This window comes from Pelodiscus sinensis, chromosome 13 (assembly GCF_049634645.1).
Source record: "Pelodiscus sinensis isolate JC-2024 chromosome 13, ASM4963464v1, whole genome shotgun sequence".
Classification (NCBI taxonomy): domain Eukaryota; kingdom Metazoa; phylum Chordata; order Testudines; family Trionychidae; genus Pelodiscus; species Pelodiscus sinensis.
In genome coordinates this window covers 2081976-2105300 of record NC_134723.1, presented here as the reverse complement: position 1 = coordinate 2105300, position 23325 = coordinate 2081976, and the positions used below count along the sequence as shown (strand labels likewise).

At 63.9% G+C, this 23325-nt stretch overlaps 1 protein-coding gene across 1 annotated transcript in view; it reads right to left on the bottom strand.

Annotated features, from left to right (window-relative positions):
* Positions 1-6674: 6674 nt before the first annotated feature.
* Positions 6675-23325, bottom strand: part of XPNPEP2 (X-prolyl aminopeptidase 2) — a 33433-nt gene continuing 16782 nt past the window's right edge. Inside the window, exons 11-21 of the mRNA XM_075896609.1 lie at positions 17318-17407; positions 16654-16763; positions 16081-16158; positions 15626-15697; positions 15135-15195; positions 13172-13241; positions 9690-9794; positions 9235-9294; positions 8903-8979; positions 7107-7205; positions 6675-7033 (exon numbers count right to left, since the gene is read on the bottom strand). Coding sequence (XP_075752724.1) covers positions 6833-7033; positions 7107-7205; positions 8903-8979; positions 9235-9294; positions 9690-9794; positions 13172-13241; positions 15135-15195; positions 15626-15697; positions 16081-16158; positions 16654-16763; positions 17318-17407 — 1023 coding nt within the window. The 3' untranslated portion in view covers positions 6675-6832. The remainder of the gene's footprint in view (positions 7034-7106; positions 7206-8902; positions 8980-9234; positions 9295-9689; positions 9795-13171; positions 13242-15134; positions 15196-15625; positions 15698-16080; positions 16159-16653; positions 16764-17317; positions 17408-23325) is intronic.

Genomic DNA, 23325 nt, shown 5'->3' with positions numbered 1-23325 from the left:
CGGCGGTGATTTAAAGGGCCAGCGCTTCCAGCCTCTGCCAAGGTAGTAGCCGGGAGCCCCAGGCCCTTTTAAATCTCTGGGCTGTGGGGTCGCTGCCTCCTTTCCCTCTCACGGGGGCCAGTCATGCACTGAGACTGCCCAGGGACTCAACCGGCTGAGCAATGGGGCGCTACTGTGGCCATCTAGTCACCCCATTAGCTGCTTTTGCCCCAGTCACCGTCCAGGCCTGGTTCTTCTGGGCCCTGCCTCCCACTCTGCAGGCTGTAACTTCCTGATTTCCTTCCCAATTGTATTTATTTGGCAATGCCTCTACCCACCCCCACTCCTGCCACCTCCTTCCTGGCCGGGTCCCCAGGGCAGCTTGGGAGGGAAATTCTGACCACAGGGAAACCCCCCCCTTACTCACCCGCTAGCCGGGGACTCCTAAGAAAACACACACCCAGTGTAGTCACCACAGTCATTACGCTAAGCAAGAGACAAATGCTAAGATGGGCGGGTGAAACCTGGTTCTCGGGCATGGTGCCCATGCTGATAACACCTGGGAATTTCCCCGGTCACGGGACCTGAGATGGCAGACATGAGATTAGCATCTGGCTGGCACGGGCGTTTTGTAGGGCCCCTTGCTGGCCTGTGGCCACAGTCTCTTTTGATTGAGCAGCGGCGACGTGGCTGACTGGGGTCACATCTACACTGCAGGCTTCTTGTGCAAAAGTGCGTCCACACCGCAAAAGCGCATCGGAAAAGCCACGTGCTTCTGTGCAAGAGAGCGTCCAGACCGCATGGACGCTCTCGAAAGAAAGCGCCGATCGCCATTCCCAGAACGGCCACCAAGGCCTCTTCCAATCGGGTTTTTTTGCGCAAAACCAGCCTGTTTCCCATCCACACACCCCTTTTGACGCCAGAGCTCTTGGGCAAAAAGGCTTATTCCTTGAGCTGGCTGGCATGGCCCAGCTGCAGAATGTTCTTTTCTATGTTAGCTACCCCCTTAGCATGAAGCTTACAAAGGCACCAAGGACACTTAAGCTTCCACCTCGCTGATTAAAAGGGAGTTGGGGGCCCAGCAGTGTCTTCTATGTCTTTGAAAAATCTCTCCGTTAGTTGCTGTTTGCATGTTTATTGCCGACTGAGCATAGCAATATGCATGACATGTAGATAAAGTCTCTGCCCCAAAGAGCTTAACATCCATCCTTTGATGGTTTTTCTTTCAGTTATTTTTCAATTTTGCTTTGAAGAGATTACTGTCCTTTGTCATTTAATATTTTTCATAATCAGGCCTTCCAGTCATAACAGAAATGTGTACTTTAGGAACAAAAATAATTTCCCACTAAAGTACAGTATATTGATATATTTAGGGTGGCTGATATTCTCAATAGGTTTTTTGAAACACCTTTGAGAAAGGGTAGATCAAATTGTGGGCCTGCTAATTTAAGTGTACCCATTTTTAATGCTTTATAGAGCAAATTGTCAACATCACAAATGTATTTGTTAAATATATTGCTTAAAGCATTTCCTGATGCGTTAGCAACATGTACAATGTTTTTTATCTGTGTGAGAGAGAAATATTGTTAGATATATGTTGATGGCTTAGAAACCATGAGTCCAACAACTACAATAACCAATGGATCTTGTAGCTCTAATTTTGTTTTTAAGCAGCGGCTGTATAGGAATCTCAGCTACTAGGTAATACCTGCTGTTCAGAATAACTGCATGTTTTGTTGATTCACTGTAAATTTTCTTGTGCAAAAACGCGCGTGAGGTGTGGACGCGCTGCGGGTTTTTGCGCAAAAGCTCTGCAGTGTAGGCGTAGCCGGGGGTCGCTACAGCCCGAAGACCCTCACATGGGAGAAGGGGGAGTCAGTCCCTCCCCAGGCGTAACAGGCATCAGGTAATAAAATCCTGAGTCTCAGCCCCAGGCTGGAGGAGACAGTTCAGGGGGCTGGGGGCCCCCAACCAGTCTCCCGGACGATGGAGCTGAGGAGCGGGGCGCTGGCAGCGCGACGGACACTCCTCCGTCACTGCAGAGGCGGCGATCGCGGGGGGCAGGGGTCCCCTTCACGCAGGAGTCAGGCAGGTCCTGGCGCCGGCGTTCCCCCTCCTCACGGAGGGTGCAGGGTTCCAGTCGCAGGCTGCAACGTGACTCCGATCCTGGCGTTACTGCCCCAGTCTCCAGGCGGCACTTACCTCGGGGACTCCCCAGAAGAGGGGACATGTCCCTCAGCTCCTAGGTACAGAGACGTTCCCCACCATTGGGAGCTGCAGAGCCAGCCCCCGGGGCCGTTCCTGCGCCTAGGAGCTGAGGGACACGTCGCTGACTCTGGGGAGCTGCATGGAGCTGGTAGGGGGCTTGCCAGCTGTGGCACCCCGCTCAGCACCAGCAGGGCCCCTCCCTGCTCCCTGAGCACCCGCAGTGCCCCCCACCCCCAAGCAGCCAAGGTCAGGGCCGGGGTGTATAGTACAAGTCATGGGCCGCACTATACTTGGGTTACTGCCCACGACCGGTCCCTGACTGTAGCTAGACAGGCCCACGGTTAAACATGGGTAACCGCTCACACCACTTCTCCTCGGGGGCAGTCGCAAGCCCCTCTCTCTTAGCCGGGGCCCTTGTCTGGGAACCTGGCTGGGTTTCCTTGGCTCCGGCCTGCGGCTAGTCAGACAGCAAAGCCCCAGGGATGTGCATGGTTCTTACGGTGACAGGGTCGGCGCCCTGCTCTTGGGTTTCCCACCCCACGGGAGAGGAGGGAGTGTAACATCCCACGCGGCGCACGGCTCGAACACGGTTTGGCTGAGAAACATCCCACAGTAACCAGGACAATCGGCGAGTGCGCAGCTCCGGGCAGGAATCTGGAGCAATATGGAGAATCCCACCCTGCTGGTGAAATACTGAGAAGGGGGTCGGGCTCCGGGCTAGCACGCCTGCCTGTTGGAACTGTGATGGGCACCTCCTGGGACTCGGTCAGGCCACAGGGCTGCCACGGAGGGGCAAAGGCAGCCCTGAAACGGGAGAAGGCGGCTAAGTAGGGGCAGGCGTGTGTGGGGGAGGTGGGCTGCAGGGCAATTAGGAGCAGCTGGCAGGGAGCTGGGCCAGGAGATTTGGGCCACCTGACTCCACTTCAGGCCTGCCAGAGGCCTTTAAAAGCCTCTCTGGTGTGACAGTGGGGTTGGAAGAGCAGAGCAGAGCAGAGCAATTTCCCTAGGCGGCTGGGTTTCTAGGGAGGGGGTGGAATCTCCATCCCTAGGGGTGTTCAAGTCCCAGCTTGGCAAAGCCCTGGCTGGGCTGATGGAGTTGGGTTGGTCCTGCTTTGGGCGGGGGGGCGGACTCGATGGCTCCTGAGGTCTCCGCCCGCCCTGGGAGTCTCAGAGCAGAGCAGACACATGAATCAGCCGCAGCGACAGAGCTGGAGGCAGCAGGGGAGGGAGTCCAGGAGCGGCTGGGCTCCCGACCCAGAACCCAGCTGCAAGCCCGGCCCAGGGGGAAGGCTGCTGGCCCAGACGCTGGCCCAGGACAGAGGGGCCCTTGCCACACTACGCAATGGAGCAGGGAGGGCTTGTGGGACAGGAGGGGGTAAAACGAAGCTGTGAGGTGTCTTCTCTCCCAGGCTGTTTCCTCCTGGCTGGGCCGGGGCAAGGTTTCCAGGTCTGGGAGGCTGACTTGCATCTTCCTTTAAAACTAATATAAGAAAGTTCTTCTTCACACTGCGTGTAGTCAATCTGTGGAACTCCTTGCCAGAGGAGGCTGTGAAGGCTAGGACTATAACAGAGTTTAAAGAGAAGCTAGATAATTTCATGGAGGTTAGGTCCATAAAAGGCTATTAGCCAGGGGATAGAATTGGTGTCCCTGGCCTGTGTTTGTCAGAGGCTGGAGAGGGATGGCAGGAGACAAATCGCTTGATCATTGTCTTCGGTCCACCCTCTCTGGGGCACCTGGTGCTGGCCACTGTCGGCAGACAGGACACTGGGCTAGAAGGACCTTTGGTCTGACCCAGTACGGCCGTTCTTATGTTCCTTGCCTAGAAGCTCCATCTGCTCGCTGGGAGCACGGTCCAGGGGAATTCTCGCCAGTGCTGTGAGCAAAGTTCAGACTCTGCCAGCAGCAGGGCCCTGATGCCGTGGGGGCTGTGTCGCCCGGCCAGGCTTTGCACGGGGTCCCAGCCACCGACTGCGGCCAGGGCCCCAGATCCTGGGCATGCGGGTGAGACCCCTGGGCAGACCCTGGGAACGGATTCTCTGCAGTAACTCCGAGCCCTCCCGACCTAGTCTCCCATCCCCCGCCATCGCAGACGGGCCATGTGCATCGTCCCTCCCCCCACAGACGGATCAAGCTCAGGCTTGAAACAAAGGACGCGTGAGCCCCCCACTGCTGCTTTTGGGAGGCTGCTGCAGGACGTCCCTCTAGTTGGAAACCTTCGCCTAATTCAAGTGCACGGTTGCTGGCGGCCAGTTTGTATCCAGCACTGGCCCTTAGCTGCAATGCCCCCTCTCCCATGCCCCCCCTCTCCCATGCCCCCCCTCTCCCATGCCCCCTCTCCAATGCCCCCTCTCCCATGCCCCCTCTCCAATGCCCCCCCTCTGTTTGAACTGAGTTTGCCTTGATTTGCATGTAATCAGGACGGAGGTTCACGCAGGAAGGGGAACCAAGGCAGCTCAACTCGGTGAAGAAGAAACAAGCAGGGAACATTCTTCCCTCAGGCGCTGGGTCTCTTCGTTCCCATCTGGAAATGGTTCTCAAGAGGGGGTTGAAACTATAAAAAGAAGGGGGGTAACCCCCCCCCACCCCCACTCTGTCTCTGGCATCGCACCTAAGAAAACAAAGGGAAACAGCTGCTGGACTCTGAGTGGGGGTGGGGGGCTGACCGAAGAGTGTACGAAAGCTTCCGAGTGGGAGCCGAGTTAAAAACTTAAAAAACAACCAATAGTCTAGTAGTACCTGCCACTCATGAGTGGATCTCCACGTCACCCTGCTGTTTCAGGCCAATTCCACAAGCCAAATGCACAGGGAAGGGTTGGAACTTCACTTCATTGACAACTTTAATTCTTATCCGATTGAATGGAACAGAGGCATGGGCTGGCTCACGACCTTCCACATCCTAATGACTCAGCCACCCAATCCATGGAGGGGCCAATTGTTATCAGCCTCTTGTAACTTGAGCAATCTAGTCACTGTCTTTTTGCTCCTTTTTTTCCCTCCTCCCCCACAACATTTATCCTTGGATCTGGACTTTGAATACTCCGGTCATCTGAAGAAGTGGGCGGTGCCCACGAAAGCTCATGGCCCATCGACATGTTTTGTGAGTCTGTAAGGTGCTACTAGATCATTGGTTGTTTTCTGAAGAGGGAGGCCAGCCACCGTGCTGGAAGCGTGGGGCGAGGCACTTTGCTTGTCGTTAAATGTCATTAGAGTTAGGCCCCGGGAAGCAGGGGATCTCTTTCTCGGTTTGTAGGCCTCATTACTTGGACTTGCTCTAAGTCCATCTCTTTGGGGTTAATCAGCCTCTTTTGATTGCTTTATCTCAGCCAGTGCGCTCCAGCCGTAGTGTCTGGCTCACGCCAGTTACGGTACCGAGCTCGCACCTTCCTTTCCAAGAATGGACGTCAGATAGTGGCACTGTCAAGGTGAGGGCGGGCAGTGCAGGACTTGCAGGGCTGGGGGTGTGCTGGGGTCACCCTGCCACGTAACAAAGGCTGGCGAGAGCCAGGGCGTACCTGGCTGGCTGCCACGTGCACACCCCGCCCCTTTCACTCTCAGGCTGCTCTAATTTACATGGGGCCAGGCAGGCGCCAGCACTGCCCCAGAACACATGGGCCCTGATTTTCCATGACCCTGAGTAGCCAGTCATGCACAGTAGTGCAAAGTGGGTGTCAGTCCGTCACTGTCAGGATGGGGGCTCGCACGCCCACTGTGCACAAGTGGCAGGCCCTGGAGTGCAACGGGGGCTTAAAGCCACCGTCATGCCCTGTCCCTGCCCCTGCCCCTGCCCCAGCTGCAGGGGAGCAGAGCGGTGGAGAATCAGGCCTCCCAGCTCAACATCCCCTGGGGGGGTTCTAATCTGGGGTCTGTGCCCGTGACCGGACTCCCCCAGCCGCTGCAGGAGGGAATGGGCAGGGAGGCAGGGGACAGTCCAGAAGGGGACACTGAGGGCGGGTCCAGGAAGTGACACTAGTGCTGTGCCAGCTGGATGTACAGCCTGTCCCTGTTCCTCGTGTGTCTGGCCCGGCCACGCCAGCCTCCCCCTATGCAGAACTCAGGGCGTCAGGGCCACGGGGCCCTTGGCGTGTGGTTGGGCTTTAGGGCTGGACCCAGGCGCCCCAGTGCAGGCAGCAGCCCTGTGCACAAGCCCGACTCTGCACCGCCCCCCAGCCGTGCACACACCAGCATTATACGTATTCCCGCACCCACCAGCGCCACATGCAGAAGCCCAGCACGCAGCTCTCAGCTCAGCTCAGACGCCTCACCCCCCACCCTGCACACCTCAGCCCCCTCCACGTACGCCTCAGCCCCCCCGCCCTGATGCCTCAGGCCTCCCTCCCCACATGCCCCAGGCCCCCTCACGCAGCCCCTGGCTCGACACACACCTACCAACCCTGCTCATTTGTGTGGCCGGGGCACAGCTGTGCACGTACACCCCCCGCCGTGCACCAGCCCCACGCCCCAGGGGCAGCAGCCACTGAACACGGGGCAGGTCTCAACCCCTCCCAGGAGGTTTCTTGCTTTTAATCTCAAGCGACACAGGAAGTGAGGTAACATGGCGGGGGGGGGGGGGGGGACACAAAACTGCTGGGGGCAGGGAGGGCCGGGGGCTAGGAGATCCCTGGGCTGGCCCATTCGCAGTCTCCCTCAGGCCTGCCTGTCCGGCAGGAGCGTGGACACCAGAGTGGTGACCGCCAGGGTGCCCAGGGAGGCGGCCACCAGGGAGCCCCCGGAGAAGGGCTCCGTGTTCCTCTGCAGCCAGGCGAACTCCTCCTCCAGCTGGCGCCGCTGCAGCTCGGGCCCCACGCGCCGGCGGATGGCCTCGTAGTACGCGTTCAGGTACCGGATCTGCGGACAGACGGGAGACGCCGTGAGCGGCGGCGAGGGGGCAGCCCCCCGGCCCCCAGAGAGCCCCCCTCACCTGGGCCTCAGACAGGAAGCTGGTGTCGATGAGGTTCCGGTCGTAGGGCACCAAAGACACCACCTCGAAGGTCAAGTAGGGCTCCACCCCTGTCCCGTGCTGCAGCGAGGGAGAGAGTGAGGGGCCGAGGCCAGCCCCTGCCCCATGGCTGCTCGCACCCGGCCAGCCCCCCAGCCCTGAGCTGGCCCCTCCTCCTCATAGGGGTCCTGGCCCCATAGCCACAGCCTCGCCCGTCTCGCTGCCTGTCAGGCCATGCCGAGCTCCGTGCATATCACCCCGCACTGGCTGAGAGAGACCCCCCCCCGCACTGGCTGAGAGAGACCCCCCGCACTGGCTGAGAGAGACCCCCCTGGACTGGCTGAGAGAGACCCCCCCGCACTGGCTGAGGGAGACCCCTCCCCGGACTGGCTGAGGGAGACCCCTCCACACTGGCTGAGAGAGACCCCCCTGGACTGGCTGAGAGAGACCCCCCTGGACTGGCTGAGAGAGACCCCCCCGCACTGGCTGAGGGAGACCCCCCCACACTGGCTGAGAGAGACCCCCTGGACTGGCTGAGAGAGACCCCCCTGGACTGGCTGAGGGAGACCCCCCCACACTGGCTGAGAGAGACCCCCCCCGCACTGGCTGAGAGAGACCCCCCTGGACTGGCTGAGGGAGACCCCCCTGCACTGGCTGAGAGAGACCCCCCTGGACTGGCTGAGAGAGACTCCCCCGCACTGGCTGAGAGAGACCCCCCTGCACTGGCTTAGAGAGACCCCCCCGCACTGGCTGAGAGAGACCCCCCCGCACTGGCTGAGGGAGACCCCCCCCGTGACCTGTGCCTGAGGGAAAAGGGCACAAAGCAAACCCCACATGGGGAGGGGTCTAAAGCCAGCGCCTCCCCCACTGACCAGTCCCCCCGCTCCAGGGTGCTGCCCTCTCTACTGCCTGCTTCTGCCTCTCCCCCCACAGCCCCCATGGTGCTGCCGAGACAAGGCCAGTAGCCCCCCGGTCCCAGTCCTGGGCCAGCTGCCTTGCAAAAGGGCCGGGCCCGAGGAGCTCTCCGGACTCCTCCTGCCTCGCTCCGACTGCCAGCGAGCGCCTCATGGCCCTGGGCCCGGGGGGGGGGGGGTTGCCCCGAGCAACTGCCCCCCCAGCCTCTCCCCCAGTGTCCCACCTCCACAGTGCCCCCCTTTTAGGGGCCCCCGCGTGCTTTCTGCAGCTCTTGTCCCCGGCTCCCCTCTGTGCACACGCTGGGCTCCCCCCGGCCCTGCCGCGCCGCCTCGGCCAGGCTCACGCAGCTGCCGCTGCGCTTCCTGTGGCTGGCAGCGGAGACAGACGCGGTTGGGTTGAGCAAGGGGGTGACTGGCCCGCCCCAGCTCCCCTCCTCTCCCACGCTCCTGCTCTCGCACCTGGGCCTGCCAGGCCTGCGGGCCACCCCCGGGGGGGCCGCCCCCCCTGCACTCCTGCTCTGCACCCAACGTGCGCCCTGCTCCCGGGGATACTGGCGAGCGTGGGCACCGCCCGGGGGGGCTCACAGGCCACGCTGGCTCAGTGGCCCTGGTTTCACGCACGGCTGCACAAGAGCCACGTGGCTAGCTGGTCTCCCTGGTGCCCGGCCGATCTCCCTCCCCGCCCGAGCCACGGGTCTCAGACCTCCATGGCCTTACACCCTTCTGCAAGCCACTGCCCAGCACCTGGCAGGGGCCTGTCCCCAGCCGCAAACCCCTTTGTCAGGCCCAGCCCTCTAGAAGAGAGGGAGAAAGTGGGGGAGGGGGCGGCCGAGCGTCCGTCTGTCCCACCCGGGGAGGCGTCACCTTGGTCTGAGCTTCCACCACCAGCGCCACGTCTTCGATGCGGATTCCAAAGTCCCCCTCCTGGTAGTAGCCGGGTTCTGGGGAGCAGAACGGGAGGCCGGTGAATCCCGTGCCCTAGCGCCCGGGTCACGCTGAACCGGGGGTCTCCCTCGAGCTCTGTGGTCCCACTTCCCGGCATACCTCCAGGCAAGCTAGACCCCCGGCCCGGCCCCAAGTAGAGCCCTGGGCTGCATGCCTAGGGGATCTCAGGAAGGCTGATGCTGCCTGCGGGGGGGAGGCCCGGCAGCCCGCGTCTCGAGGCAGAGGGCGCTGGAGGGGAAGGACTCACGTACCTATGGATGTGAACATCCCTTTGGTCAGGGGCACGTTGTTGGACTGGAATCCCACGGGCCCTGCCGGGAGGAGATGCCACGTTTGCAGGAGCAGGGCGATCCCGGAGACGTCCGCGCCCTGCTCCTCACGCAGGCTCTGCTGGAGAGGGGGCTACCCCTTCCCCATGCACAGCGCCCAGGGACCTGTGCTTACCACACGTCTCCCCAGACCCCAGCATGCTCAGCCTCCCAGGGCCCCCGCTGGCCTCCCGCACTAGCCAGATATCCAGGGGGCGGGCAGATGCCAGGCGAGGAATGGGAATTCCTGGCAGGCAGCCGTCCCTCGTGCAGGGCCCCTGGATCCCAGAGGCTGGCCAGGCAACAGGAGCAGGGGCACAGCCCCCCTGTGCCTGTCCAGTCCAACCCCCGGGTGGGGAGGAGAGCCGAGGGGCACAGGCAGCCCGCAGAGCACCTACACTCATGAACAGACAGAAAGTTGCCGATGCCGTGGCCAGTCCCGTGGCCGTAGTTGAGTCCAGCCTCCCACAGAGCACGGCGCGCGAAGGCCTCAACCATTCGCCCTGAAACACACAAAGCCGAGAAGTCCTGGGAAGAGAAGCCACGTCCCCCGTGCGCCTGCCTGCGCAGCAGAACGCTAACCTGTGTTCTAAGAACATCAGCACGGCCAGCCTGGGGCAGACCAAGGGTCCGTCCAGCTCAGTGCCCTGTCTGCCGACAGCGGCCAAAGCCAGGCACCCCAGCGGCAGGGAACAGGGAATCCCAAAGTGATCCCTCCTCTGTTGCCCATTTCCAGCCCCTGACAAACAAAGGCCAGGGACACCCACCCTGCCCAGCCTGGCTCGTAGCCACTGATGGACCCATCCTCCATGAACGTATCTAGTTCTTTTCTGAACCCTGTTTAAGTCCTGGTCTTCATGACACCTTCTGGCAAGGAGTTCCACAGGTTGTCTGTGCGCTGTGTGAAGAAAAACTTCCTTTGGTTTGTTTTATACCTGCTACCTATTCATTTCATTTGGTGACCCCCTAGTTCTTGTTATGGGAACAAGTAAATAATGTTTCCTTATTCACTTTCTCCACCCCTGTCATGATTTTATAGACCTCTCCTATACCCCTCAGTCTCCTCTGTTCTAAGCTGAAAAGGCCCCATCTTTTTAATCTCTCATCACAGAGGACCCGTTCCAAACCCCTCATCATTTCTGTTGCCCTTTTCTGAGCCTTTTCCAGAGCCAATGTATCTTTTGAGATGAGGTGACCACGTCTGTATGCAGGATTCAAGACGTGGGCCTATCAGGGATTTCTCTAGAGGCAATAAGGTATTCTCTGTTTTAATTTCAATCCCTTTTTTTTATACTGTTCGGCCCCAGGTGTTGCGGTGCGTGTGTTATTTTGTTTGAGCTAACCTGAGCCAGGCCTGGCAGAGCATTACAGAATCTCCCAGTGACTGGGTCTGGTGTGTCTCTCTCTGAGAAGGAAGCTCTATGGCCAGCCCATAGCTAGGTACAGAACCCTGGCCTGCCAGTAGCAGCCCTGTTGCTATGTACAGGAAGCACATGACAAGGCGTCAGAAGTAATCTGACGCCAGAGGAGAACAACCAGAGGGGAAAAAGGAAGAGAGGTGGCAGGATCTGCAACACCTACAAGAAGTTCAGCTTGGACAAATGGAGAGGCTGGAAGGAGTATTTTGGAAGATTTCCAATTGCTACACACTTATTTATTATTATTTACCTCTAATTAATGCTATGGGGAAGCAGGCAGAGCACATTTTTAACTCCTTTGACTGTACTGAAGCCAGTCACAAAGATGTGTAGGAAAGGGCTCTGGGGATATTTGATGTATACATTCTTTCTCAGAGAAATGTGGCTTATGAAAATGTGTGTCGTCCCCAGAGAACCACACAATGACGGGGGGAGGGGACAGGGGATGTTTTATGAGAACTCTGCATGCATGGGCTGAAAACTGTGATTTTGGAACTGCAACATGCGACAGTCTCGGAGACAGGCTGGTTCCTGGAGGTGGGGTAAGAGATAAAAATCTTTCTCCGCTGCTACAGGTGAGAAAGCTGCCTGAGCTAGTCAAACAGCAGAACAAAAGGCAGGAGGAGCATCTTCCAAAACCTGAAAGCAGCTTATAAACAGACACTTGAGAAACTTAAAAAAACCCAAAGAGTCTGGTAGCACTTTAAAGACTAACTTGAGAGTCCTACAAGCCGGTCTCATAAAACCCCAGAGGCAAGAAGAGAGAACTGGCTGGAAGGGACAAATTGCAGCATGAGGGGCGGAGAAAGTCCTGTCCCAAAAGACGATGCACGTCCCGCCAGAGGCACCAGGCACAGAACATGCACAAACCGTGAACAGCACCAGAGCAGTCAGGGGATCTGTCACTTGTGATGCCCCAGAGCCTGCCGAAGAGTGAAACTGAATATTTATGGTAAGACAACTAACTTTAGAACTGACTCAGAAGCCCACGTCAGTCATCTCAAAAGGGCCTTGCAGAAACCTCACTGGCCCCCCACGGCGTTCCGAGCTGCATGGCCCGGTCCCCCACAGAAACAGCGGACAAAGATGCTTGTGGGATCAAAGGACCAAGCATGAGCAGACTCTCAGCGGGGCTGCCGGGACGGGCCTAGTGAGAAAGGCGAAGGAACTCGACAGACTATCGGGGATATTGGACTGCTGAGAAGGGATCTGGTACAACCTACCTCAAGAACAAGGCTGAACTGTGCAGTGTGAATACAGATCGCTAGCTTCCTCCCATCCCTGAGTGATAGAGGACAGAGTGGACTGGCATAAGCAAGAAAGTCTCTGAGCCGGGGGCATGGTGGGCTCCAGAGGGGCTGGTTGCAAAGAAAAATGAGGGGAAAAAATCTGAAGAGTAGGATGCACTCAGGAACGGGCCGGAGCTGAAACGAGAGCCGGGCACGGAGCATTACCCCAGTCGGTGCCTACACGACCCTTCTGCAGTGACACCCCCGGCATGGACTGGTCAAGTCCAACACACCTTGGCTGCCGGGGCCAAACCAAGAAAATGCCTTTCATAAGGCCCACAAAGGGATCCCACAGCGCTGGGTCTCACGCACGATGGTGTGAACAGCCCCCTGCTCGGAGTGGAGGCGAGCGAGCGACGCCCGAGGAGGTGCCATTGCCACAGCACGGAAACCGGGTGCATTTCACGCTCACCGATGCAGGAAAACGACAGGCACAGGCGGCAAAGGATGAGCACACGGGCAAGGGGGGACTTTCTCTGGTCACCGTGTGGATTGGATTCATTGACCAACCCCCGCCCTGGGAACCCACATTGGCAGAAAAACCCTGGATTTCCTGGACCCCCCCACTAGCAAAGGACATGGACCCATTGGAGAGAGTCCAGTGCAGGGCAACAAAAACCATGAAAGGCTTAGAGGACATGACCTACGAGGAGAAGAGGAGGGATTGGGGCTTGTTCAGTCTGCAGAAGAGAAGCGCGAGGGGGGGTTTGAGAGCAGCCTGAAACTCCCTGCAGGGGGGTCCAGAGAGGCTGGCGAGAGGCTGGTCTCAGTGGGGGCAGGTGGCAGACAGAGGAGCAATGGGCTCAAGTTGCGGTGGGGGAGGTCTAGGTTGGAGATTAGGAAAATCTATTTCCCTAGGCGGGTGGGGAAGCGCTGGGCTGGGTTCCCTAGGGTGGGGGTGGAATCTCCATCCCTGGAGGTTTTTCAGTCCTGGCTGGACACAGCCCTGGCTGGTCTGATTGAGTTGGGGCTGGTCCTGCTCTGGGCAGGGGGCCGGACTCGGTGGCTCCTGAGGTCTCTTCCTGCCCTGGGTTCTGTGACTCTCTGGATCACACGCCCGGCAGGGCCAGGGGCTTGGGGGCATGGAGCCAGCTGAGAAGCCCGCTCTGGCCGGGCACTGCATGGGGCTCCACCAGTGATGCCAGGGCAGGGCTGTCCCCGGGTTGCACTCACCTGATGTTCCTGAGGGGAAGACGAGCCTGGCCAGGTCAATGTTTCCCATCAGCACTCGTGTGTAGGCTTCCTGCGTGGGGCAGATGAACATAAGAACATAAGAACGGCCAGATTGGGTCAGAACAAAGGTCCGTCCAGCCCAGTGTCCTGTCTGCCCACAATGGCCAATGCCAGGTGTTCCAAAGGGGGTGAATCGAACAGGTAATGATCAAGCGATCGCTCTCCTGCCATCCATCTCCACCCTGACAAACAGGCTAGGGACACCATTCCTTACCCATCCTGGCTAATCGCCATTGATGGACTTAACCTCCATGAATTTATCTAGCTCTCTTTTAAATCCTGTTATAGTCCTAGCCTTCACAACCTCCTCTGGCAAGGAGTTCCACAGATTAACTATGCACTGTGTGAAGAAGAACTTCCTTTTATTTGTTTTAAACCTTCTGCCCATTAGTTTCATTTGGTGGCCCCTAGTTCTTATATTACGGGAACAAGTAAATAACTTTTCCTTATTCACTTTCTCCACACCACTCATGATTTTATAGACCTCTAGCATATCCCCCCTCAGTCTCCTCTTTTCCAAACTGAAAAGTCCCAGTCTCTTTAATCTCTCCTCATATGGGACCCGTTCCAAACCCTTAATCATTTTAGTTGCCCTTCTCTGAACCTTTTCTAATGCCAGTCTATCTTTTTTGAGATGAGGAAACCACGTCTGTACGTAATATTCAAGATGTGGGCGTACCATGGATTTATGTAAGGGCAATAAGATATTCTCCGTCTTATTCTCTCTCCCTTTTTTTAATGATTCCTAACATCCTGTTTGCTTTTTTGACGGCCGCTGCGCACTGCATGGACATCTTCAGAGAACTAGCCACGATGACTCCAAGATCTCTTGATTAGTTGTAGCTAAATTAGCCCCCATCATACTGTACGTATAGTAGGGGTTATTTTTCCCAATGTGCATTACTTTACATTTATCCACATTACATTTCATTTGCCATTTTGTTGCCCAATCACTCAGTTTGGTGAGATCTTTTTGAAGTTCTTCAGTCTGCTTTTTTCTTAACTACCTTGAGCAGTTTAGTATCCTCTGCAAACTTTGCCACCTCACTGTTTACCCCTTTCTCCTGATCATTTATGAATAAGTTGAATAGGATTAGTCCTAGGACTGACCCTTGGGGGACACCAGTTACCCCTCTCCAATCTGAAAATTTACCATTTATTCCTACCCTTTGTTTCCTGTCTTTTCACCAGTTCTCAGTCCATGAAAGGATGTTCCCTCTTGTCCCATGACAGTTTCATTTACTTAAGAGCCTTTGATGAGAGGCTCTTGTCAAAGGCTTTCTGGAAATCTAAGTGCACTATATCTACTGGATCCCCCTTGTCCACATGTTTGTTGACCCGTTCAATGAACTCTACTAGATTAGTAAGACAGGATTTCCCTTTACAGAACCCATGGTGACTTTTGCCCAACAAATTATCTTCTTCTATGTGTCTGACCATTTCATTCTTTACTTTCATTCTTTGATTCTTCATTGTTTCGACTCATTTGCGCCGTACAACAGGAGGCAACAGTGCAGGGAGCACCCCCTGCTGGGACAGGGTGGTCATGCAGCCCCACAGCCCTCCTGCAGGGCATCCCAGCTGTGCTGCTGGGGTCCTAGGCCCCACCACGCCAGCAGCTAAAGGAGACTCTACTCTAGCGCGGGGCCTGTGCTTCTGCAGCAGGGGGAGGGGGCCTGTCCCAGCTGGGGCCCCGAAGGCTCAAGGCCCATGGGGTGTGAAGCTCCAGCCGGCTGTAGCTTTGCAGCGGCTGCCGCTAGGAGCCCAGGGAAGAAAGCGGAGAGGGCCCTTGTTACTGACACGGGCAGGGAGCGGGGGCCCTTGCTGCCTCCCCCGCCAGCGACGCAGGTCAGCCCAGGGCAGTCACAGACTGCGGCAAATAGGGCCCAGCCCAGCCCAGTACCTTCTGGAATGGGGTGGGCGTCCCCCAGTGGACAGTCCGGGTTATGTCCGTGGTTCCACCCCTGCAGCAGAGCAAAACCTGTCAGCAGCTCATCCAGGAGCCAGGCCCTCCCGCCAGCAGAGCGCTGAGCTAGTCCCTCTGTGGCAGAGCGGACAGCTCCTGCCCTGGCCCTGGCCCTGGCCCTGGCCCTGCGTGGGACCGGAGGCACACGGGGCTGGCCAGGGTTCCCTGCAAGCTGAGCGTGGATTGGCAGAGTGCACACAGCCGGCAGTGTTTCTCCTGGTGGTGCACATCCACACATGGCTCAGTGCATGCAACAGGGTTTATTCCGCACATGGGTGGAAACAATTCGAGGGAACATGGCTGGGCGTGGCCTGAGGGTCGGTGGCTCATTGCAGCCACCGTGGCTGGCCCGTTTCTGGACACGGTTAGTGCTGTGCTTGTGGGGACAGAGCTGGGGCAGCGCGAACACGAGGCCCGGCCATACGCACAGATATTGCCCTCCGGAGTCTGAAAGGTACAGCTCATCCACAGACAACTTCCGGCTGCTGACGTTGGATGGGCTGGAAGGGAAACACCCCACAATAACGGAGAGATCCTGCTAGCAGGCCCGGGGAGACCCACCAGCCCCTCCCAATCTCCCGCACGCTCATGTTCACTCTGACATGGGCTCACGCGCTAGAGTGAGCCAGGCCAAGGGCGCTGCAGCCCCTGACCCCCAAGAATGCCTGGATTTGCACCCAGCCCCACACCCCACGTTTGCCCTGGGGGCTGGGGGGAGCAGCCACTCGGCCCTGAGAGGCTGCAGCTGGTTCCCCTCTGGGCGGGGGGCAGTTCTGTCTTGTGCCCTGGGCTGAGAGCCCCCTGGTCCCGGTGGGCAAGGCAGGTCCCGGCTGTGGAGGGCACCAGGGCTGATCCTGCCCCGGAGAGGCTGCGCCCTGGGTACCTGTAGTGGGCGAGGGCCGCGTTGAGCCCGCTGGCAGAGATGGTCTCGAAGCTGGGCCCCCGGCAGTGCTCCTGCGCTCTGGAAAGGAGAAAGGAGGCCGGGGAGGCGGGGGGGCCGAGAGGGGGCAGCCCGGCGAGAAGGGGCCAGGGCACTGGCAGGGGCGCAGCGGGAGGGGAACACAGCTGGGCCCTGGCCATCGGCCCAGATCAGTTCTGGGCTCCCCGGGCTGGGGAGGGGAGGGCCAGGCAGGCTGGGGCTCACGCTGGCCCCTGACAGGAGCAGGCCCCAGGGCACTGTGGGGAGCAGCCCCCCTCCCCCAGTTCTGGGCTCTGACCCCGCCACACGCTGCCATCTCCCCACCACCAGGGGGCGCTGCCGGCCTATATAAGCCTGGCCACTGGCACCCTGCCCCCACGGCGCTGCCCAGCCGCTCTGCAGCCCCCCTGCACCATGGGGCACCGCACAGAGCGACCCCTGTGCCCCCTGGGCTGGAGGGGTCCCTGGGCCCCACAGCCAGACCGGCCCCCAGGGCCCATCCCCCCAGGCTGGAGCGGGGGTCCCTCTGGCACTGACTTGCGCAGATTGTCCACCTGGCGCGCGCCGGAGAATTCATCCACCGCGCCCGTGGGGACGTTCTTCTCCAGCCAGAGCAGGTACTGGATCACCGCCACGGCGTCCTGCACCTGGGGGCGAGCCGCGGGGCGTGACTCCCCCGAGGAGCAGCACCAGGCCCCTCCCCATATCGGCCAGCCCCCCAGCCAGCCCCCGTCCCGCCCAGCCCCCCGGCATGGGGAGAGCCCCGCCCCGCCCCCCGGCACGGGGAGAGCCCCCGCCCCAGCCAGCCCCCGTCCCGCCCAGCCCCCCGGCATGGGGAGAGCCCCGCCCCGCCCCCCGGCACGGGGAGAGCCCCCGCCCCAGCCAGCCCCCGTCCCGCCCAGCCCCCCGGCATGGGGAGAGCCCCCGCCCCGCCCAGCCCCCCGGCATGGGGAGAACCCCCGCCCCGGCTGGCCCCTGCCCTGCCCAGTCCCCCGGCACAACAAGAGCCCCATCTCTGGCCAGCCCCCATCCCAGCCAGCTCCCTAGCATGGGGAGAACCCCCATCCCACCAGCTCCCCTGGCATGGGGAAAGCCCCCTACCCCACCTGGCCCCTCAGCAGGGGGAGAGCCCCTTTCCCTGGCCAGCCCCCTCCCCGACCAGCCCCCCAGTATGGGGAGAGCCAGAGCCTGCAGCACATACATGGGTCACCTTCAGCAGCTCCTGCTCCTTGGCGTTCTTCACGGCCTTGGTGGTCATCACTGGCGAGTAGCTGCTTTCCACTAGCTTGTCCTGCAGTGGGCAGCAGAGCCTGGTCAGCCGGCCAGGGGAGCAGGGCGCCAGCCACCCTGCTCCCTGTGCCCACTGCATGCCAGCGAACCAGTGAGGTCCAAGGCAGGAACATGGGCAGGAGGGCAGGGCAGCCTGGCGGTGCCAGGGCATGGCCGTGGGAGAGAGCAGCTGTCAGGTGAGCAAAAAGGCTGAGGGCAAGGCCCAGAGCCCAGTGAGCCGCAGGGCACACACCCGGGCGCCCTCGCTCTGCCAGTGACCAAACGCCCCAGGTCCCCCCCAGCTGGGGCCTGACCCTGAGCATCATGACCCTCTGCTCTGGGGCACGAGGCAGGACTGGCCCATGAGGGAGGGAAGGGGAAGGACCAGAGCAAGCACAACCCTCTCACCCCCGCCCCTGGCACGCCCAGGCCTCTCACCCCCACCCCTGGCACGCCCAGGGCCTCTCACCCCCGCCCCTGGCACACCCAGGCCTCTCACCCCCACCCCTGGCACGCCCAGGGCCTCTCACCCCCGCCCCTGGCACACCCAGGCCTCTCACCCCCACCCCTGGCACGCCCAGGGCCTCTCACCCCCACCCCTGGCACGCCCAGGGCCTCTCACCCCCACCCCTCGCATGCCCGGGACTCTCACCCCCGCCCCTGGCACGCCCAGGGCCTCTCACCCCCGCCCCTCGCATGCCCGGGACTCTCACCCCCGCCCCTGGCATGCCCAGGGCCTCTCACCCCCGCCCCTGGCACGCCCAGGGCCTCTCACCCCCGCCCCTCACACACCTAGAGCCTCTCACCCCCGCCCCTCGCATGCCCGGGCCTCTCACCCCCGCCCCTGGCATGCCCAGGGCCTCTCACCCCCGCCCCTGGCATGCCCAGGGCCTCTCACCCCCACCCCTGGCATGCCCAGGGCCTCTCACCCCCACCCCTGGCACGCCCAGGGCCTCTCACCCCCGCCCCTGGCACGCCCAGGCCTCTCACCCCCGCCCCTGGCACGCCCAGGCCTCTCACCCCCACCCCTGGCACGCCCAGGCCTCTCACCCCCACCCCTGGCACGCCCAGGGCCTCTCACCCCCACCCCTGGCACGCCCAGGGCCTCTCACCCCCGCCCCTGGCACGCCCAGGGCCTCTCACCCCCGCCCCTGGCACGCCCAGGGCCTCTCACCCCCGCCCCTGGCACGCCCAGGGACTCTCACCCCCGCCCCTGGCACGCCCAGGGCCTCTCACCCCCACCCCTGGCACGCCCAGGGCCTCTCACCCCCGCCCCTGGCACGCCCGGGCCTCTCACCCCCGCCCCTGGCATGCCCAGGGCCTCTCACCCCCGCCCCTGGCACGCCCAGGGCCTCTCACCCCCCGCCCCTTGCACGCCCAGGGCCTCTCACCCCCGCCCCTGGCACGCCCGGGCCTCTCACCCCCGCCCCTGGCACGCCCAGGGCCTCTCACCCCCGCCCCTGGCATGCCCAGGGCCTCTCACCCCCGCCCCTCTTACGCCCGGGCCTCTCACCCCCACCCCTGGCATGCCCAGGGCCTCTCACCCCCGCCCCTGGCACGCCCGGGCCTCTCACCCCCGCCCCTGGCATGCCCAGGGCCTCTCACCCCCGCCCCTGGCACGCCCAGGCCTCTCACCCCCGCCCCTCTTACGCCCGGGCCTCTCACCCCCGCCCCTGGCATGCCCAGGGCCTCTCACCCCCACCCCTGGCACGCCCAGGGCCTCTCACCCCCGCCCCTGGCACGCCCGGGCCTCTCACCCCCGCCCCTGGCACGCCCAGGGCCTCTCACCCCCGCCCCTGGCACGCCCAGGCCTCTCACCCCCGCCCCTGGCACACCCAGGCCTCTCACCCCCACCCCTGGCACGCCCAGGGACTCTCACCCCTGCCCCTGGCACGCCCAGGGCCTCTCACCCCCACCCCTGGCACGCCCAGGGACTCTCACCCCTGCCCCTGGCACGCCCAGGGCCTCTCACCCCCGCCCCTGGCACGCCCAGGGACTCTCACCCCTGCCCCTGGCACGCCCAGGGCCTCTCACCCCCACCCCTGGCACGCCCAGGGACTCTCACCCCTGCCCCTGGCACGCCCAGGGCCTCTCACCCCCACCCCTGGCACGCCCAGGCCTCTCACCCCCGCCCCTGGCACGCCCGGGCCTCTCACCCCTGCCCCTTGCACACCCGGGCCTCTCACCCCCGCCCCTGGCACGCCCGGGCCTCTCACCCCCGCCCCTGGCACGCCCAGGGCCTCTCACCCCCGCCCCTGGCACGCCCGGGCCTCTCACCCCCGCCCCTGGCACGCCCAGGGCCTCTCACCCCTGCCCCTGGCACGCCCAGGGCCTCTCACCCCCGCCCCTCGCATTCCCGGACCTCTCACCCCCGCCCCTCGCATTCCCGGGCCTCTCACCCCCGCCCCTGGCACGCCCAGGGCCTCTCACCCCCACCCCTGGCACGCCCAGGGACTCTCACCCCTGCCCCTGGCACGCCCAGGGACTCTCACCCCTGCCCCTGGCACGCCCAGGGACTCTCACCCCTGCCCCTGGCACGCCCGGGCCTCTCACCCCCACCCCTGGCACGCCCAGGGCCTCTCACCCCCGCCCCTGGCACGCCCAGGGCCTCTCACCCCCACCCCTGGCACGCCCAGGGCCTCTCACCCCCACCCCTGGCACGCCCAGGGACTCTCACCCCTGCCCCTGGCACGCCCGGGCCTCTCACCCCCGCCCCTGGCACACCCAGGGACTCTCACCCCTGCCCCTGGCACGCCCGGGCCTCTCACCCCTGCCCCTGGCACGCCCGGGCCTCTCACCCCCACCCCTGGCACGCCCAGGGCCTCTCACCCCCACCCCTGGAACGCCCAGGGACTCTCACCCCTGCCCCTGGCACGCCCGGGCCTCTCACCCCCACCCCTGGCACGCCCAGGGACTCTCACCCCTGCCCCTGGCACGCCCAGGGCCTCTCACCCCCACCCCTGGCACGCCCAGGGACTCTCACCCCTGCCCCTGGCACGCCCAGGGCCTCTCACCCCCACCCCTGGCACGCCCAGGGACTCTCACCCCTGCCCCTGGCACGCCCAGGGCCTCTCACCCCTGCCCCTGGCACGCCCAGGGCCTCTCACCCCCGCCCCTGGCACGCCCAGGGCCTCTCACCCCCACCCCTGGCACGCCCAGGGACTCTCACCCCCGCCCCTGGCACGCCCAGGGCCTCTCACCCCCGCCCCTGGCATGCCCAGGGCCTCTCACCCCCGCCCCTGGCACGCCCAGGGCCTCTCACCCCCGCCCCTGGCACGCCCAGGCCTCTCACCCCCGCCCCTGGCACACCCAGGCCTCTCACCCCCACCCCTGGCACGCCCAGGGACTCTCACCCCTGCCCCTGGCACGCCCAGGGCCTCTCACCCCCGCCCCTGGCACGCCCAGGGACTCTCACCCCTGCCCCTGGCACGCCCAGGGCCTCTCACCCCCGCCCCTGGCACGCCCAGGGACTCTCACCCCCGCCCCTGGCACGCCCAGGGCCTCTCACCCCCACCCCTGGCACGCCCAGGGACTCTCACCCCTGCCCCTGGCACGCCCAGGGCCTCTCACCCCCACCCCTGGCACGCCCAGGCCTCTCACCCCCGCCCCTGGCACGCCCGGGCCTCTCACCCCTGCCCCTTGCACACCCGGGCCTCTCACCCCCGCCCCTGGCACGCCCGGGCCTCTCACCCCCGCCCCTGGCACGCCCAGGGCCTCTCACCCCCGCCCCTGGCACGCCCAGGGCCTCTCACCCCTGCCCCTGGCACGCCCAGGGCCTCTCACCCCCGCCCCTCGCATTCCCGGACCTCTCACCCCCGCCCCTCGCATTCCCGGGCCTCTCACCCCCGCCCCTGGCACGCCCAGGGCCTCTCACCCCCACCCCTGGCACGCCCAGGGACTCTCACCCCTGCCCCTGGCACGCCCAGGGACTCTCACCCCTGCCCCTGGCACGCCCAGGGACTCTCACCCCTGCCCCTGGCACGCCCGGGCCTCTCACCCCCACCCCTGGCACGCCCAGGGCCTCTCACCCCCGCCCCTGGCACGCCCAGGGCCTCTCACCCCCACCCCTGGCACGCCCAGGGCCTCTCACCCCCACCCCTGGCACGCCCAGGGACTCTCACCCCTGCCCCTGGCACGCCCGGGCCTCTCACCCCCACCCCTGGCACACCCAGGGACTCTCACCCCTGCCCCTGGCACGCCCGGGCCTCTCACCCCCACCCCTGGCACGCCCAGGGCCTCTCACCCCCACCCCTGGCACGCCCAGGGACTCTCACCCCTGCCCCTGGCACGCCCGGGCCTCTCACCCCCACCCCTGGCACGCCCAGGGACTCTCACCCCTGCCCCTGGCACGCCCAGGGCCTCTCACCCCCACCCCTGGCACGCCCAGGGACTCTCACCCCTGCCCCTGGCACGCCCAGGGCCTCTCACCCCTGCCCCTGGCACGCCCAGGGCCTCTCACCCCCGCCCCTGGCATGCCCGGGCCTCTCACCCCCGCCCCTGGCACGCCCAGGGCCTCTCACCCCCACCCCTGGCACGCCCAGGGACTCTCACCCCCGCCCCTGGCACGCCCAGGGCCTCTCACCCCTGCCCCTGGCACGCCCAGGGACTCTCACCCCCGCCCCTGGCACGCCCAGGGCCTCTCACCCCCACCCCTGGCACGCCCAGGGACTCTCACCCCCGCCCCTGGCACGCCCAGGGCCTCTCACCCCTGCCCCTGGCACGCCCAGGGCCTCTCACCCCCGCCCCTGGCACGCCCAGGGCCTCTCACCCCCACCCCTGGCACGCCCAGGGACTCTCACCCCCGCCCCTGGCACGCCCGGGCCTCTCACCCCCGCCCCTCGCACGCCCAGGGCCTCTCACCCCCGCCCCTCGCACGCCCGGGCCTCTCACCCCCGCCCCTCGCACGCCCGGGCCTCTCACCCCCGCCCCTCGCACGCCCAGGGCCTCTCACCCCCACCCCTCGCACGCCCAGGGCCTCTCACCCCCGCCCCAGCATGCCCAGGGCCTCTCACCCCCACCCCTGGCACGCCCAGGGCCTCTCACCCCCGCCCCTGGCACGCCCAGGGCCTCTCACCCCCACCCCTGGCACGCCCAGGGCCTCTCACCCCCACCCCTGGCACGCCCAGGGCCTCTCACCCCCACCCCTGGCACGCCTAGGGCCTCTCACCCCCGCCCCTCGCATTCCCGGACCTCTCACCCCCGCCCCTGGCACGCCCAGGGCCTCTCACCCCCACCCCTCGCACGCCCAGGGCCTCTCACCCCAGCCCCTCACACGCCCAGGGCCTCTCACCCCCACCCCTCGCACGCCCAGGGCCTCTCACCCCAGCCCCTGGCACACCTGGGCCCTCTCACCCCCGCCCCAGCATGCCCAGGGCCTCTCACCCCCGCCCCTCACACGCCCAGGGCCTCTCACCCCCGCCCCTCACACGCCCAGGGCCTCTCACCCCCGCCCCTTGCACGCCCAGGGCCTCTCACCCCTGCCCCTGGCACGCCCGGGCCTCTCACCCCCGCCCCTCGCACGCCCGGGCCTCTCACCCCCGCCCCTGGCACGCCCAGGGCCTCTCACCCCCGCCCCTGGCACGCCCAGGGCCTCTCACCCCCGCCCCTGGCACGCCCAGGGCCTCTCACCCCCGCCCCTGGCACGCCCAGGGCCTCTCACCCCCACCCCTCGCACGCCCGGGCCTCTCACCCCCACCCCTTGCATGCCCAGGGCCTCTCACCCCCGCCCCTGGCACGCCCAGGGCCTCTCACCCCCACCCCTCGCACGCCCGGGCCTCTCACCCCCGCCCCTGGCACGCCCAGGGCCTCTCACCCCCACCCCTCGCACGCCCGGGCCTCTCACCCCCGCCCCTGGCACGCCCGGGCCTCTCACCCCCGCCCCTCGCACGCCCAGGGCCTCTCACCCCCGCCCCGGCACACCCAGGGCCTCTCACCCCCGCC